At 38.7% G+C, this 14,254-nt stretch overlaps 2 protein-coding genes across 3 annotated transcripts in view; both read right to left on the reverse strand.

Moving 5' to 3' along the window:
• Nucleotides 1-1,650: 1,650 nt before the first annotated feature.
• LOC123520611 (diphosphomevalonate decarboxylase-like) lies at nucleotides 1,651-8,731 on the reverse strand. Of its 2 annotated transcripts, none has more exons than XM_045283050.1 (9): nucleotides 8,604-8,731; nucleotides 6,850-6,988; nucleotides 6,594-6,640; nucleotides 5,858-5,995; nucleotides 4,996-5,195; nucleotides 4,518-4,640; nucleotides 3,328-3,513; nucleotides 3,023-3,187; nucleotides 1,651-1,888 (listed from the first exon to the last, which is right to left on the reverse strand). In XM_045283050.1, the coding sequence occupies exons 1-9, from the start codon at nucleotides 8,653-8,655 to the stop codon at nucleotides 1,730-1,732; spliced, it is 1,209 nt and encodes a 402-aa protein (XP_045138985.1). In that variant the 5' UTR covers nucleotides 8,656-8,731; the 3' UTR covers nucleotides 1,651-1,729. The 2 variants fall into 2 exon arrangements, with proteins under 2 accessions (XP_045138985.1, XP_045138986.1); XM_045283051.1 differs by lacking the exon at nucleotides 1,651-1,888 and adding an exon at nucleotides 1,896-2,500 and having other exon boundaries at nucleotides 8,604-8,698.
• A 1,011-nt stretch (nucleotides 8,732-9,742) lies between these two features.
• LOC123520613 (beta-1,4-galactosyltransferase 2-like) overlaps nucleotides 9,743-14,254 on the reverse strand; it is a 6,040-nt gene continuing 1,528 nt past the window's right edge. The window contains exons 2-7 of the mRNA XM_045283056.1: nucleotides 14,208-14,254; nucleotides 11,723-11,959; nucleotides 11,075-11,258; nucleotides 10,682-10,900; nucleotides 10,429-10,565; nucleotides 9,743-10,230 (exon numbers count right to left, since the gene is read on the reverse strand). The exon at nucleotides 14,208-14,254 is cut by the window's right edge and continues 89 nt beyond it. Of these exons, the coding sequence (XP_045138991.1) occupies nucleotides 10,436-10,565; nucleotides 10,682-10,900; nucleotides 11,075-11,258; nucleotides 11,723-11,959; nucleotides 14,208-14,254 (817 nt within the window). The 3' untranslated portion in view covers nucleotides 9,743-10,230; nucleotides 10,429-10,435. The remainder of the gene's footprint in view (nucleotides 10,231-10,428; nucleotides 10,566-10,681; nucleotides 10,901-11,074; nucleotides 11,259-11,722; nucleotides 11,960-14,207) is intronic.

Raw genomic sequence — 14,254 nt, forward strand, 5'->3', positions numbered from 1 at the left:
ACCATTAGTATCTGGAATGAGATCAGGAGATATGAAGCCTTCACCACTATCACATGCAGGACATGATGTATATATAAAGGAAGAAGGTGCCTTTAAAAAATACAATAAAACCTCCATAAACCAAACTATATAATTTGAGAATGCTGATGGTTTATCCAAATCTATACACACACACACACACACACACACACACACACACACATATATATATATATATATATATATATATATATATATATATATATATATATATATATATATATATATATATATATATATATATATATAGTTATTTATAGCACAACTGTTAAGAAATTTTAACCACATTATAATCCCCAAGATAGATATCATATTATTTTGTTATTACACACTGTACACAACAGACTAGCTGGACATTTAAGAGCTCACTTAGCATTATGACATTACACACTTAGTGTTCACTTAAGAGCTCACTTAAAAATACACAACACATTGGTCACACGAGAGTTAACATGATGTAATGCACTGTACTACCTAGTAAACTTTTGCTTGTCACTCATAGTCTGAGTCAAAGACGTTGGTCGGTGGCTCTGGTATGATTGGGGATGGAGTGGAACTACAGAATAAGAATGTTCAGGTTATTCAATATTTATCTTATTTGCATTCAGTTTAGGGAGGTTTTACTGTAGCTACTGGCCTACATAGAAAGCCTAAAATAATTCATAATATACTCATAAATATTTTGCTCTTAAAAAAATAAATAAAATAAATAAAATAAAAAGAAAAGAAAATTCAATGTTCTAAATAAGTTGCAACAAAATACATGTTGCTGCTTTACTAATGTAAATGACATTAATATCTCTATACTCCAATTCCCTTCGGGAACAACAAACCACCAAAGAACAGGCCACTGAGGCACTATTCAGTTACTTGGAATACATATGTAGACAATATTCTTGTAGCAACATCACCCACACACTTCACTGATTCCTGAAGATTCACTTGAATATCTAATCTGTGTGGAATACACAATGCTGTTCCTGATGATGATGATGGCAATAACAATAACATACTATGACAAAAATTATGGTAATGATCTTGGTAGCTTTATTAAATAATGCTATAGATATTGAAAAAAAAAAAAAAAAAAAAAAAACTGAATTAAGCTATAATAGCTAAGCACTCATCCTCATCATGAAGAAAGGGAAGGCAACATTCTTTTAAGACAGTGTGGGAATAACATGGGAATAACATTGCTCAACAACTCACCAAGCTATCAATATTGTTTCTTGAGATGGATTTTCAGTGGCTTGAGTAACAGTCACAGTAAAGGCACAAAGGACTACCTTTTGTACATATTTCTGAGGACATGTACCATATATATCTGACAATGTATAACAAAGAACCTATATCTATACAAAGTAGGGCTGGCAGTGACAGGAATATGACTGTAGATAACTTCTCTGAAAAGGCATCATTCCCAAAGCTCTTACAACACATGTATCTCTATGTACCAAGGCTTTCAGTTATAACAAGATTTAACTCTTTCTACACTTAACACTTTCAATACTTTTATGATGCCTTCTGTTATAGAATTTCAGTTTCTCACCAATTGTAACTGCTGTGGGGGAATTACTTACTTCTTGCAGAGGAAGTATTTAAACAATGATGGGATTGTACTGCATCTTTGTATACATTCACGTACAATATTTCTAGAGTTACTCCATATCCAACCCATATTCTCACTTCCCTATATATTATTGTCTGTTGACTTTGGTAAGCCTGTGGTGCTGTCCAGCAAGCTAGAGGCTGGATCCACCAAGACCCTTGGCCCATCACCTATTTTAGTGTGGATCAAATACTGAAGTTTCCCACTTTGCACACAATCTTCTGCTAAACTAGTCAACTCCTGAAAACAAAATAATAAAAACAATTCAGCATATAAAATGTATTAATCTACTTCACATTCATCAAACTCTGATAATTAATGTTTCTCATTACCATTACTATACTAGAACTCATCCGTAGCTACCCACAAGGTGTGGCTCCTCTTGGGTGCGACGTTGCCACTGCTATACCAGCACCTTCTTCAAAGAAAACGGAGTGATGATCGTTCTCTACTTCTTTAAAAGAAGTCAGAAGAGACCCAAATACCTATGCAGCTATATAGTACATTAAATGCAATAAAGATTCTAGTTATATACATGAAAATGAGACAATTAATTTACATGTTTGTCAAATAAGTGCACATGCGAGTAGAAACACAGTAATATATTGAGTGGTTCCTTGCTTGAGTTAAAGGTAAGAGTGTTGCCCGATTTGCTTTCTCTTGCAAGAAATATCTTTTAAGGCGGAATATGAATTCCTTGGTCTGGCTGCGCAAGACAGTGTATGACGGGGAAGTGTCAGGGGGTCCTTCCATGGTAGTGACCAGAGGAAGAGTGAAGCGACACGTGCGTGGCGACCTGACTCACCCCCCCAACCTCCCCAGGAAATTCTCACGGCAGACATGGCCAACACCCTATGGGTAGGTACGGATGGGTTTTAGTATAATCACAGTGACAAGCTTTATGGATAACACTGGATTGTATCTTACTTATCTCAGTTCTTATACATACAATATAATAAAATGAACACTATAGAGTAAATACCCCCCCAACCTCCCCAGGAAATTCCACCTGGGTCGTGAGTGGCAACGTCGCCTGACCTGATATGACACATCACCGTCCATGTATATGAACTAGCTTAATTTATTTTCGTATATGACAATTATTTATATCATCTACCACTTAATTAAAGTTTCTGAATGTTCTGAGAACGTTATTTTTTATAATGCTATGACTACAGGACAGTGAGTAGTTTGTTTTTATTGGAGATTTGGCATAGTCTCACGGCAGACATGGCCAACGCCCTATGGGTAGGTACGGATGGGTTTTAGTATAATCACAGTGACAAGCTTTATGGATAACACTCTGGATTGTATCTTACTTATCTCAGTTCTTATACATACAATATAATAAAATGAACACTATAGAGTAAATACCTTTGAGAGAGTGGCAGGATGAGTGGGAATCCCCTTGACATACTCCTCTGCAGCCTGCGTTGGAGGTGGAGGGAAAGCCTGCAGCAGCAGAGCCAATACCTCTTCAGCTACAGCCTCTGGGGCAAAGATGCAGGCATTTGGGCCAGCATCAAAAGTATAACAAACCTGAGGGATAATAACTTGTAGTAATGACCTTATGTGGTTTACATCTGAGCATAATATCAAGAATTACCTATGTGTAATCTTTCATCTTTCACACACAATAAAAAAGAAAGATATTAAGTCACAATCACTTTAAGACTCACCTTATGGTTAACATTACTTTCAGTGGTCTTTAAATCATTATATTTATGAAGAAGGCTGGCCACAGCATGTGAGGTATCAGTCATGTACACACAGGGAGGGAAGGTGTCTAGGCACACAGCATGCATTTCATTGCTGTCTGCTATTGTAAGGTCACAGAAAGTTGGCCAATCTTTTTCTTCAATTGCCTGTGAAAAATTAAGTACATAAGCTGTGACAATATGACAGATTGATATATCTGTGGTACTAAGCCTGCAAGATATTCCATTACTAGATGTACTTAATTGGCTTCAAACCACAATAATCTTGATGCCAAAACAAATGTAAAAAGGCTTTGTGAATGAGAGAACATAAAACTAATGCTTTAATTTAAGGTTTAATGATTAATGCAGATCAATAAATTCTCTGACATATATAATGTATGAAAAATAATTGAGGTTCACTTGAAGAAGAAGGGAATTTTCAATGACGAGAGTGTAGGATATGTTATTAGAATTTATACAATGTGGGGTTCAGGGCTGAAAGAAGAATATAAAATGAAGAGGTGAATATTCTTATGAAAAGACAATGGAAAAGGTTGAGATCATCAATAAATTAGTATAAATAATTAAACTTAAAATGTATATGATGTTTGTGTGAGATGGGAAGAGAAATATTACATTTACATGTAAGGTGCTGTGTCTATACAATACCTTGCCATTTCCAAGCAACACTACTTCAAGATGTTCTCTATCATCCTGACATTATCACTTTCACCGAAAACCCCACAGACAATTGGTTTGGAAGTATCATGAGAAAGTTTTCAAAATTGTTTGGTCATTTCTTGATTGATTTCTTGAAGATGAGAGATTAGAGATACAAAGTAAGCAATTGTAAGATGTCTTTCCATGACAAATAATGAGTTTTAGGTTTTAAGTTGCAGTATCATAATGCAAATTATTGTTCTGCAGTAATAATACAAAAGAAAATAGCCAAAAAAAACATTATTCTTATATACGTATATACAGTATACTTTTTAACATTATTATAATTATCATCATAACACTAACATTAACATGAAACACATATCTATTCTTCCATCCAAATTGATTACCAGTCATGAGTGATGCTAGTTACTCACATAAATACTATTTTGAGTAGAATCAAGAAAATTTCTTCATATATCAATATAGAATCACAGTGTTGAGCTAACCTTCATCATGGATTCTATTCGTGCTGTGAGGGACACACTGATGCGGTGTTGCATTAAGCTGGATGTGGCCACTGTCTGCTTCATGCCCACAGTGCTTCCTGTCTTCTTCTGGCCTGCATTTACCTTTAAACAAAATATAAGTTGTAAAACTCAAATCTGGTACAAAATATCTTTTGAGTAGAAGTTAAGGATTACAACTCCAAAAATTCTGACACAATTATTCTTATCATTGTTTAAAATTGCTTACTATTGGATATTCTGAAAGGTGTCTTGCATATTTTTTGTAAACAGAATCTTTTAATTTTGGAATCAGAAGTTGCTGGCTACCCAATCTTATTAAATAATGGAGTCCCAACACCCCAACCTCCTGGAGCCATGCATGCTTTGCTTATGTATGAAAGATTTCTGGCTTAAATACCATATCCATAGGTTTATTTCCCATTTTGAATAGACATTGTTCCTGTATCTAAAGACTTACCACACATATGATGACCCGCAAATTTGGAAAATGGTCTGGTGGTGCAATGGGCCGAGCCACGGAGTCTGAGCCATCATCAGCATCTCCCTTGTACCACCGCACCAGTCCACCATGAATGCTACGGCAGGCACTTCCTGACCCCTGGCGGGCTACAGATGACAAATCCCCCTCTACACCATACACTTGACCCAGAGCATACACTGAAAAATAAAATTAACATATTATTAAGTTTAAGCTGATTGATGCATGATTGGTTGTAATTTCTGATATAGTTAGAATTTGAGCTTTATTTACTAAGCTCATACCTAACATAATTAGGTATATCTGGCAGCATTGTTGGACTCATGTTCATATCACACATGGAAGTTTCAAATTAATGAAGAATCTTGAGTGCATGGTTGAAACCAACCCCCCCACCTAGACTATGTGACATCCTAGCATCAACTAAATACACAATACACACTCCAACATTCCTACCTGAGTCTGTGTGGCTGAGAAAGGTGTCACATTTGATACAAAAACTAAATCAGCACCTCAGAGAAACAAATGCAAAGAAAATGTATAAAATAAGTCGGTTTCTTGGAACTAGTCAGGGATGGAGTAATGTGATGGATGCAAATAACAGCTAAACTTTTTCAATGTGGATAAATAATCAAATTGTGAACATGGGAGGAGTATGTATAAAAATTATGCTGGGACAAGATTCTTTATGATGATGACAATGAGATGCTGTGAGTCATGAAACACTTTCTTTACCTTACTAACTTATTCTGATATATGAAAATACCTACTAGCTATGTCTACACAAAGATCTCTTTAACATTTTGCAATACTTTTCCTCATGGAAGGTCCCAAACTTTACCAAGACAGGCATAACCGGCTGCTGAGGAGGCAAGGCCAGCAGCTGTGGGGAAGTTGTTCTCAGAGCAGATGTGGACATGCCAACTCCAAACATTTTCATCTGATCCTTCAAATTTTCTCTTTGATGCTCGCCTCCTGACTGAAACAAATGTATAGTCACATTTACTACTTGAATCATCCTACATTAGTTAATATCATATTCAGTCTTAATATATCGAGGGGTTGTAGCTTCGTTTTCCCGGTACGTGGAGTGTGGTGTGGTCTCACTCCTACCCGAAAATCAGTCAATGAACCAGCAGATGATCGTGAATACATGGTTCTACTAAAAAATTGGTCAATATGAGCTCTGAGCTCTTTCTGTAGGAGAATGGCTGGCTGGATGACCAGCAGACAACTGTAGATGAATGATACTTACAAATGCACACACACACACACACACACACACACACACACACACACACACACATTTGGAGCTATGAGAAGGATGGTAACTTAACTGTTGTCTTTTACCACTATTTTCATGATAACTTCTTTATGAATTTTTCAATTGTAACCATTCTCTCTTCCACAGACCATGTGGCTGCACAGACCTTTTTTGGCATGTACCTGAGAGAGAGAGAGAGAGAGAGAGAGAGAGAGAGAGAGAGAGAGAGAGAGAGAGAGAGAGAGAGAGAGAGAGAGAGAGAATAACTGGAACAATTTTTTTACAGACAAGAACAAAAACATTCTGAACTTACTTTCTTTCAAACAGTTTTGTACCCTTGGATTTTCAAGCGACTCCTTCCTGAAATGGACATATTGATTAGAATACTTTTGTAAATATAAACTAACTTATATCCATGGAAATAGTATCATGTACTATATAACATTGAAAACATGATTAATGAATGAATGACAGATGTAATCCTGAAAAATTTCAGCAAATGTTTGCAAAAATGACATGAAACATGTGATAAGATAACCAGTGTCCAACATGAAGGGAGGTACACATACTTGCCATTCAGCCAAAATTTATCCTCTGTAAATGCAGGAGAGATGGAGACTGTTGTCTTGGCACACATCTCATCCTGGCTGAGAGTGAAACTGATGGAATCATTCAGAGGCAAAATGAGTTTCTCGTCTCGCTTACCCCCTGAAAAAGTGTTAATAGTATTCTAGATTTCTTATGGTCAATATGGTATATATAAGATCTAGATTTCTTATAGTGGTTCTGATACTATAAAGATAAATTGAACTCAATCCCCATATGCTATGTACAGTGTATAAACTATTTACAATGTATAAGGTTCCAAATGCAACAGCCAATCATCTCAAGATAGAAATGTGGAGTATATTATTAACAACTGCGGTTTCTTTTATTAGGATTACATTTTAGTAGTCTATACTTCCTTAGGGATACTAATCTAGCCAAACATTACCTGAACTAGCACTACCTAATCTAATTGGCACTACCATAGTATAAACATCCTGTCACTTATCTCTCAGCAGTGTGGTTTGGGGACGCCAGCAGTCGCCAGACCTTAGCCAGAGATATACAGTGATGCCAATGTAGTAAAAGAACTCTCCCCAACCTCTCTCTCTCTCTCTCTCTTGATATTTTATTTATGGTATCTCCATGATATTCTGTCACAGAACTTGTCTGACAATGGAGAAGAGCAAAAACGAACTCTTCCCCAACCTCTCTCTCTCTCTCAATATTTGATTTGGGTACAGCATCGTGATCATGATATTCTGTAGCCTGACAAAGGATAAGAGCAAAAACAATATCTTTGTTACACTATTAGGATGTGTGTGTGTGTGTGAGAAACAATCTTTCTCTCTCTCCAATCTAATTAAAGCTGACTGTAATCATGACTTCTAAATGCATAGTACAGAATCATGATCAAGATATTCTGTAGCCCAACAAGGCCCAAGAACAAAAACAATATCTCTGTTACACTATTAGGACTGGTGTGTGTGTGTGTGTGTGTGTGTGTGTGAGAGAGAGAGAGAGAGAGAGAGAGAGAGAGAGAGAGAGAGAGAGAGAGAGAGAGAGAGAGGGAGGTTGGGGAGAGTTCTTTTGCTAGATTGGCAACAGTGCATATCTGGCTCAGGTCTGACGACAGCTGGCAACCCTAAACTATGACAGCTGAGAAGTGACGGGATGTCTATATTATGGTAGTACCATCTAACCTAGGTTAGGTAATGGAAGGTGAGACTAGTGTTCGATTTCTGGAGGTTTTCTGTAGTACCAGAGATAGCACCCATCATAACAACAGCAGCAGTAATTCCCATTTCTTTTTGGTAAGTCATAATATTTTGCCATGCAATTTGGCCCAGAAACCCCACTTTCCCATCAGGTCCACAAGTTCATTCAGGGTAAGAGTGAAAACACTAGTAAATAGAGATGTGTGCCTCATCTTAATATTTACTATAGAGTTGAGCAGCAATATCTTTCTTTTAGCTAAAACACCATTTACCACCACATTCCTAATCTTGATGAATACAAGAAAGTTTGTTAACAATTTTAACTGAAGTTAAGAAATCTAGGCAACCATAAAAATAACTGAGGTTTAGTTTTTTTGGTATCTGAATGAGTCGGTAGAGAAAAGGTGATGTTATCCATGCACCGGGTGGAGGCGAGGGGCACCTGTTTGCGTGTGACGGCTCAGGCATCTTATTGGCATTTCCTGTACTCAAGCACCACGCATCTACACAACACAACAGCGCATTCCACTACACTGGAAATTGATAACATCTTTACTTACAGTACTTGATGACTGCAATGTTTACAGGCGCGGTGCAAGTGACGGTCTTCATCTTCAACCCGTACTGTGTCACACCAACGCGTCCCGCTCACCACTCATCTGACTCAACTCTGAAGTAAACACAGTTGGTTCAGTCCACAGCTGCTCCTTTGCAACAGCACTTACCAACCTTTCTCATGAGTTTCGTCTAATTACTTTTCATTTTCATTCTTTTTGTTTTCCACCATTGTTTAAAAATTATATGGCCCAGACAATGACTGTTTATTTCTCGACAAAAAAAAAAAAAAAAAAATCTCTCTCTCTCTCTCTCTCTCTCTCTCTCTCTCTCTCTCTCTCTCTCTCCAATACATTTTCTTACATTCACCATTCGATGATTAAGTTATGTCGGGAATATAAATAAACTGCATCTGCTTGCATAATTTAGCAAAAAATCTATACGGGAGCACCGCTTGATGGGCAATGGGTTTAAATCATACAGACATGTATTAAGTATCAACATGGCACAGTTTGCTGCAGCCTTCCCCGTGACAGCTGCTCCATGGTCTTGCCTTTGGTTATGAGTCACGACCACAAAACACCGCCTGACGCAGTACGGCAGTAATGAGGTAGTATTTAATGAAGGTTTGTTACCGTTACATGGAGAGTTGACATTCTTATACATGTCTTCATACTACGGTACATGTTCGATAAAGATAGACAAACAAACAAAAAATAAACAGATAGGTAGGTAAATTGATAGATAAATAAATCTGATGTAACTTAACCAATCGGCGAGGGAAGTATGGAATCACTGGGAAGGTATTTTTTATTCACAGTAAGAAAGAAGCAAACCAGGAGAGAAGGAGGAGGGAGGGGGGGGGGACGGAGGAACAAAATACGAACTCAGTTATTCCGTCAGTACACACCATTAGCAAGAGTAACATGTGAGTCTTTTTTCTAGTGATGCCAAAGCAATGGCCAGGTGTGTCTTAGTACTACGCCTTCCGTTATTGTTATCGAGCTATTGTGTTCTTAATATAGCAAACAAAGATTCCAGCTTGTATCTTTGTATCACACAGCAACCAGTATGTATAAAAACACTTTTTTGTTTTTTAAGCACTTGTTTTCTAACAGTTATTTAGCACATATTTATTTATTTATTTATTTATTTATGTGTTTATTTGCCTTCAAAAGAAGATACATAGGATATTTTAAACATATTCCACGAGAAAAAAAAATAATACCTTGTCATTCATAAAATTAATTTGAGAATAAAAATACAGTTTAAAATGACATCGTTATAAAATTTAGAATATTAAAAGAAAGGAGTATACAAGGAAAATCTTACAACTATCTACACAATTTCAAAATCATACATAAATTAAAACATAAATCTTAAAATTATACAAATAAGTTATCTTTAAATTACACTATCATGAGACTAAAATGGAGCAAGTAGCAAATTCAAAACATAATTGTCAAATGAATTTTCACTTGCCAGAAGGGCACGGGCACTATCAGATAACCTATCATTATCAAATCTTTGATGTTTCATTTCATATGGATATGCCTCTGCAAATCCTGGGCAGGGGTGCCATCAACACGGGTCGGTGTCAGAGGCAGAAACTTCCACAGTTTTTACTCGGACCTGAAAATAGAATGGATAAAAAACTAAATAGAATGCATGAATGATATGGTACAACATGAAACAAAATGGTAAAATAATAAACTAATAAGTAAATAAATAAACAAACAAATAAATAAAACAAAATAAATAAATAAATGAATGAAAAAATAATAAACATGGTTTGCCATGGACCAAATTATCGTAACACCAAGTGCTCACTTGTGTATCACGTGTATGCCAGAGCCACGAACAGCCACGTAAACAGTCGCCGTCGTTCAGTCTTCAGTATTTGGTAATTGATGGTGTTCAGACCGTCCGTCTTGAACCTCCACTTACCCTGGCGGAGGTTTGTGAATCTGTAGAGCGGAGACAACTCTCATCGTTGGCAATAACACAAAGCATACCAGATTACCTATTACCATTCCTTCTGCTTGGCGAGGCTTGGCAAGGCCGCGCCGGCCGTCAGGCTCACCTGTCAGGGCTGGGATTCGCCTTCTTGTGGGACAGCATGGTGTAGCGAGCCACCTTGCTTGGGTAGCGCGACACGTTGAGGCCGTGATGTCTGACGCGGTTAAAGAAGTCGTCGTCCTCACCGCCCCAACCCCAGAACTTGTTACTGAACCCGTTGATGGCGGTGAACTGCTTCGCCGTGATGGCAGACACGCCTCCAAAATTGTTCTTATAAAGTAATCTGAGTACCGATAATAGCGCTGATAATTACTCTTATTTTTTATTCACTACAAACTATATCTTTGATATGTCACTTTAACACATATTTATATTTTTAATTTACCTAGATGACCTGACATTGAATAGTAGATAGGAAAAAGTTGACCAGTGTTGAATTATAGAGCGCAAGCCACACCTGTAATCATTCGTGCTTATCGAGGCCGACATGTGTCTGGGAGAGTCTGAGCAGGTGTAAAGGTTGTGGTCGTCTTCTGGCAGAAGGTCTACGTCGTGAAGCACCAGACAGTCAAAGTCATGCTGATGGAGAGCTTCAAGGACCCCTACATTCATCAGCATTCCTCGATTGAAAGAGTTGCTACCTTAATTAACAACGTAAACAACAAATTACGAGGCGACATTGTGGCCAGTGTATACTATAAAGAGTGCAGTGGTGTGAATAACAAAAGAATGGATGCTAAGATGAGGGAACATTACAGAATGAATGGCATGAAACACGGTAATGATGAAAACTGATATTACGGAATAAATTGCACAACGTTCTACGACATGAGAAAGAAGAGAGAGAAAAAAAATCCAATTAGCTATATGTAAAAGATGATTGAAACTAAAAGGAAAAGGAGCGATGACTTGGCAGCAGGTGTGTTAACACCATGTACACAGAGCGTTATTTATTGTGAGTCAAAAAGAATAATTATTCAACATTTATAAGGGCTTTACAACTAGTCTACATGTAACCACAAACATAATGCAACGCTGTATCTGCCAACAACAACAACAACATCCCACGCCCTCGCCACCAGCAACCATGCAAGCGGCCACCCACCTGCCTGCTCCACCACGTAAATGGTGTACTCGAGTTGCTGCCGCTGCAGGAAGGGATGCATGTGGTGGACGAAGGCCGTCAAGTGAGTAGCACGGTTCCGGTAAGGGATGATGATGGCCACTTTGTGCCGCTCCGTGCAGTTCTCAGGCCGGTAGCGTCCCCCGAGAGAGAGTTCAGGGTGCTCGCGCTCCTGCTCTTCCAGGGTAGGAGGGTTCGTGTTGACTTGTACCCGTCCCTCTGAGGGAGAGGAAAGGGCCTTGACACACACACACACACACACACACACACACACACACACACACACACACACACACACACACACACACACACACACAAAGGGAAATCGTGTGTATCAAATTTGCTATGTTTCTACTCAAGAGTGGTCGATATTTTACAAGAGAGGGATGGATGGGTTGATTGTGTATACCTAGACTTAAAAAAAGCATTTGATAAAGTACCACATAACAGATTGATATGGAAGTTAAGTAGTATCGGAGGAATAAGGGGAAATCTGACGGAGTGGATGAGAAATTATTTGACAGGTAGAGAAATGAGGACGGTAGTGAAGGGAGTGAAGTCAGAGTGGAGGAAGGTAACCAGTGGAGTTCCCCAAGGTTCGGTGCTTGGTCCCATCATGTTCCTGATCTATATAAATGACATGCCAGAGGGAGTGAGAAGTTATATGAATATGTTTGCAGATGATGCAAAGATTATGAGGAGAGTGAGGAATATGCATGACTGTAATATACTGCAGAAGGACTTGGACAAAATATATGAATGGAGCAGGACGTGGCAAATGGAATTCAATACCAACAAAAGCTGTGTAATGAGAATGGGTAGAAGTAAATATAGACCATATAAAGACTACCAGCTGGGGGAAGACTGTAATTGAAGTCAGTGAAGAAAAAGACTTGGGAGTGACTGTACAGAGTAATCTGTCTCCAGAAAAGCACATTAATAGAATATTTGGAAAAACGTACAGCATGCTCCAAAGTATAGGATGGGCATTTAATTACCTGGACGGGAACATGATAAAGAAAATATTGACCACCCTGATTAGGCCACAGTTGGAATATGCATCAGTAATTTGGTCACCATACATGAAGAAACATGTCAAGAAACTGGAAAGAGTGCAGAGGTTAGCAACAAGAATGATACCAGACTTTAAGGAGGTACCGTATGAGGAGAGGTTAAATAGGCTGGAATTAAGCATGTTGGAAGAAAGAAGAGTCAGAGGGGATATGATAACAATGTTCAAAATAGTACATGGAGTGGACATATTGGATAGGGAGAACCTGATCACGATGGCATCCAGTAATTACCTAAGAGGACACCCAAAGAAAATACTGAAGGACTCCTGCACGAGCGACATCAAGAAGTATATATAGCTTCCCGTATCGGAGCATTGATGCATGGAACAAACTGAGCGTGGATGTGGTGTGTGCGGCGAGTGTCAGTCAAATGAAGGAAAAATTGGACAAGTGTGGACAAAGAGACAGGACATAGAGAGCTACGGCTCGGGCCCTGTAATCACAAATAGGTAAATACAAATAGGTAAATACACACACATTGAAGGAGTCTGAAGTAGGAGGATCAATAGAAGTTTAGGCTCCCAGTGGAGTACCGGTAAATTATGTGTTGTAAGCATTGACGTTGTGAAGAAGGAACATTCATAAACGTAGAAATAAATTGTATAAAAAAACAGACACGTAGATATGACGACACAAACTGTCTGTATACTAGCATGGTAAGTTAGTGAATTTATTCCCCACAACTATGATACTTCAGTTTATTGGTGTGTGTGTGTGTGTGTGTGTGTGTGTGTGTGTGTGTGTGTGTGTGTGTGTGTGTGTGTGTGTGTGTGTGTGTGTGTGTGTGTGTGTGTGTGTGTGTGTGTGTGTGTGTGTGTGTGTTTTATTCACCACGGTTGTCTACTGGTCATCCAGCCAGCCTTTCCCATAAGGAAAGAGCGCAGAGCTCATACTGACTGATCTTTGGGTAGGACTGAGACCACAGCACACACCACACACACCGGGAAAGCGAGGCCACAACCCCTCGAGTTACATCCCGTACCTATTTACTGCTAGGTGAACAGGGGCCACACATTAAGAGGCTTGCCCAATTGCCTCGCCGCTTACCGGGACTCGAACCCGGCCCTCTCGATTGTGAGTCGAGCGTGTGTGTGTGTGTGTGTGTGTGTGTGTGTGTGTGTGTGTGTGTGTGTGTGTGTGTGTGTGTGTGTGTGTGTGTGTGTGTTTGTGAAAGATCATGCGAATTGTTCTTAATATTCTTTATTGCTGGGCATAGTCAGAGTTATTACGTATATCTCAATGAAGGCCACCCAGTCTATCGCTCTCTTCCTCTTCACCAGCAAACAACATTCATCTGTCATAGATTTTGAAAGGAAAGAAGGCTGACAGTAAGTGGAAATACAGAAAGCTCATGCAGCCAACTCCCTCACAAAGTTAAACAAATGGAGACATACTCAGGCTGGGGGGGATGGGCGGGCAAGGGGGAGTGGTGTCCCGGTGC

Source organism: Portunus trituberculatus, chromosome 47 (assembly GCF_017591435.1).
Source record: "Portunus trituberculatus isolate SZX2019 chromosome 47, ASM1759143v1, whole genome shotgun sequence".
NCBI lineage: Eukaryota > Metazoa > Arthropoda > Malacostraca > Decapoda > Portunidae > Portunus > Portunus trituberculatus.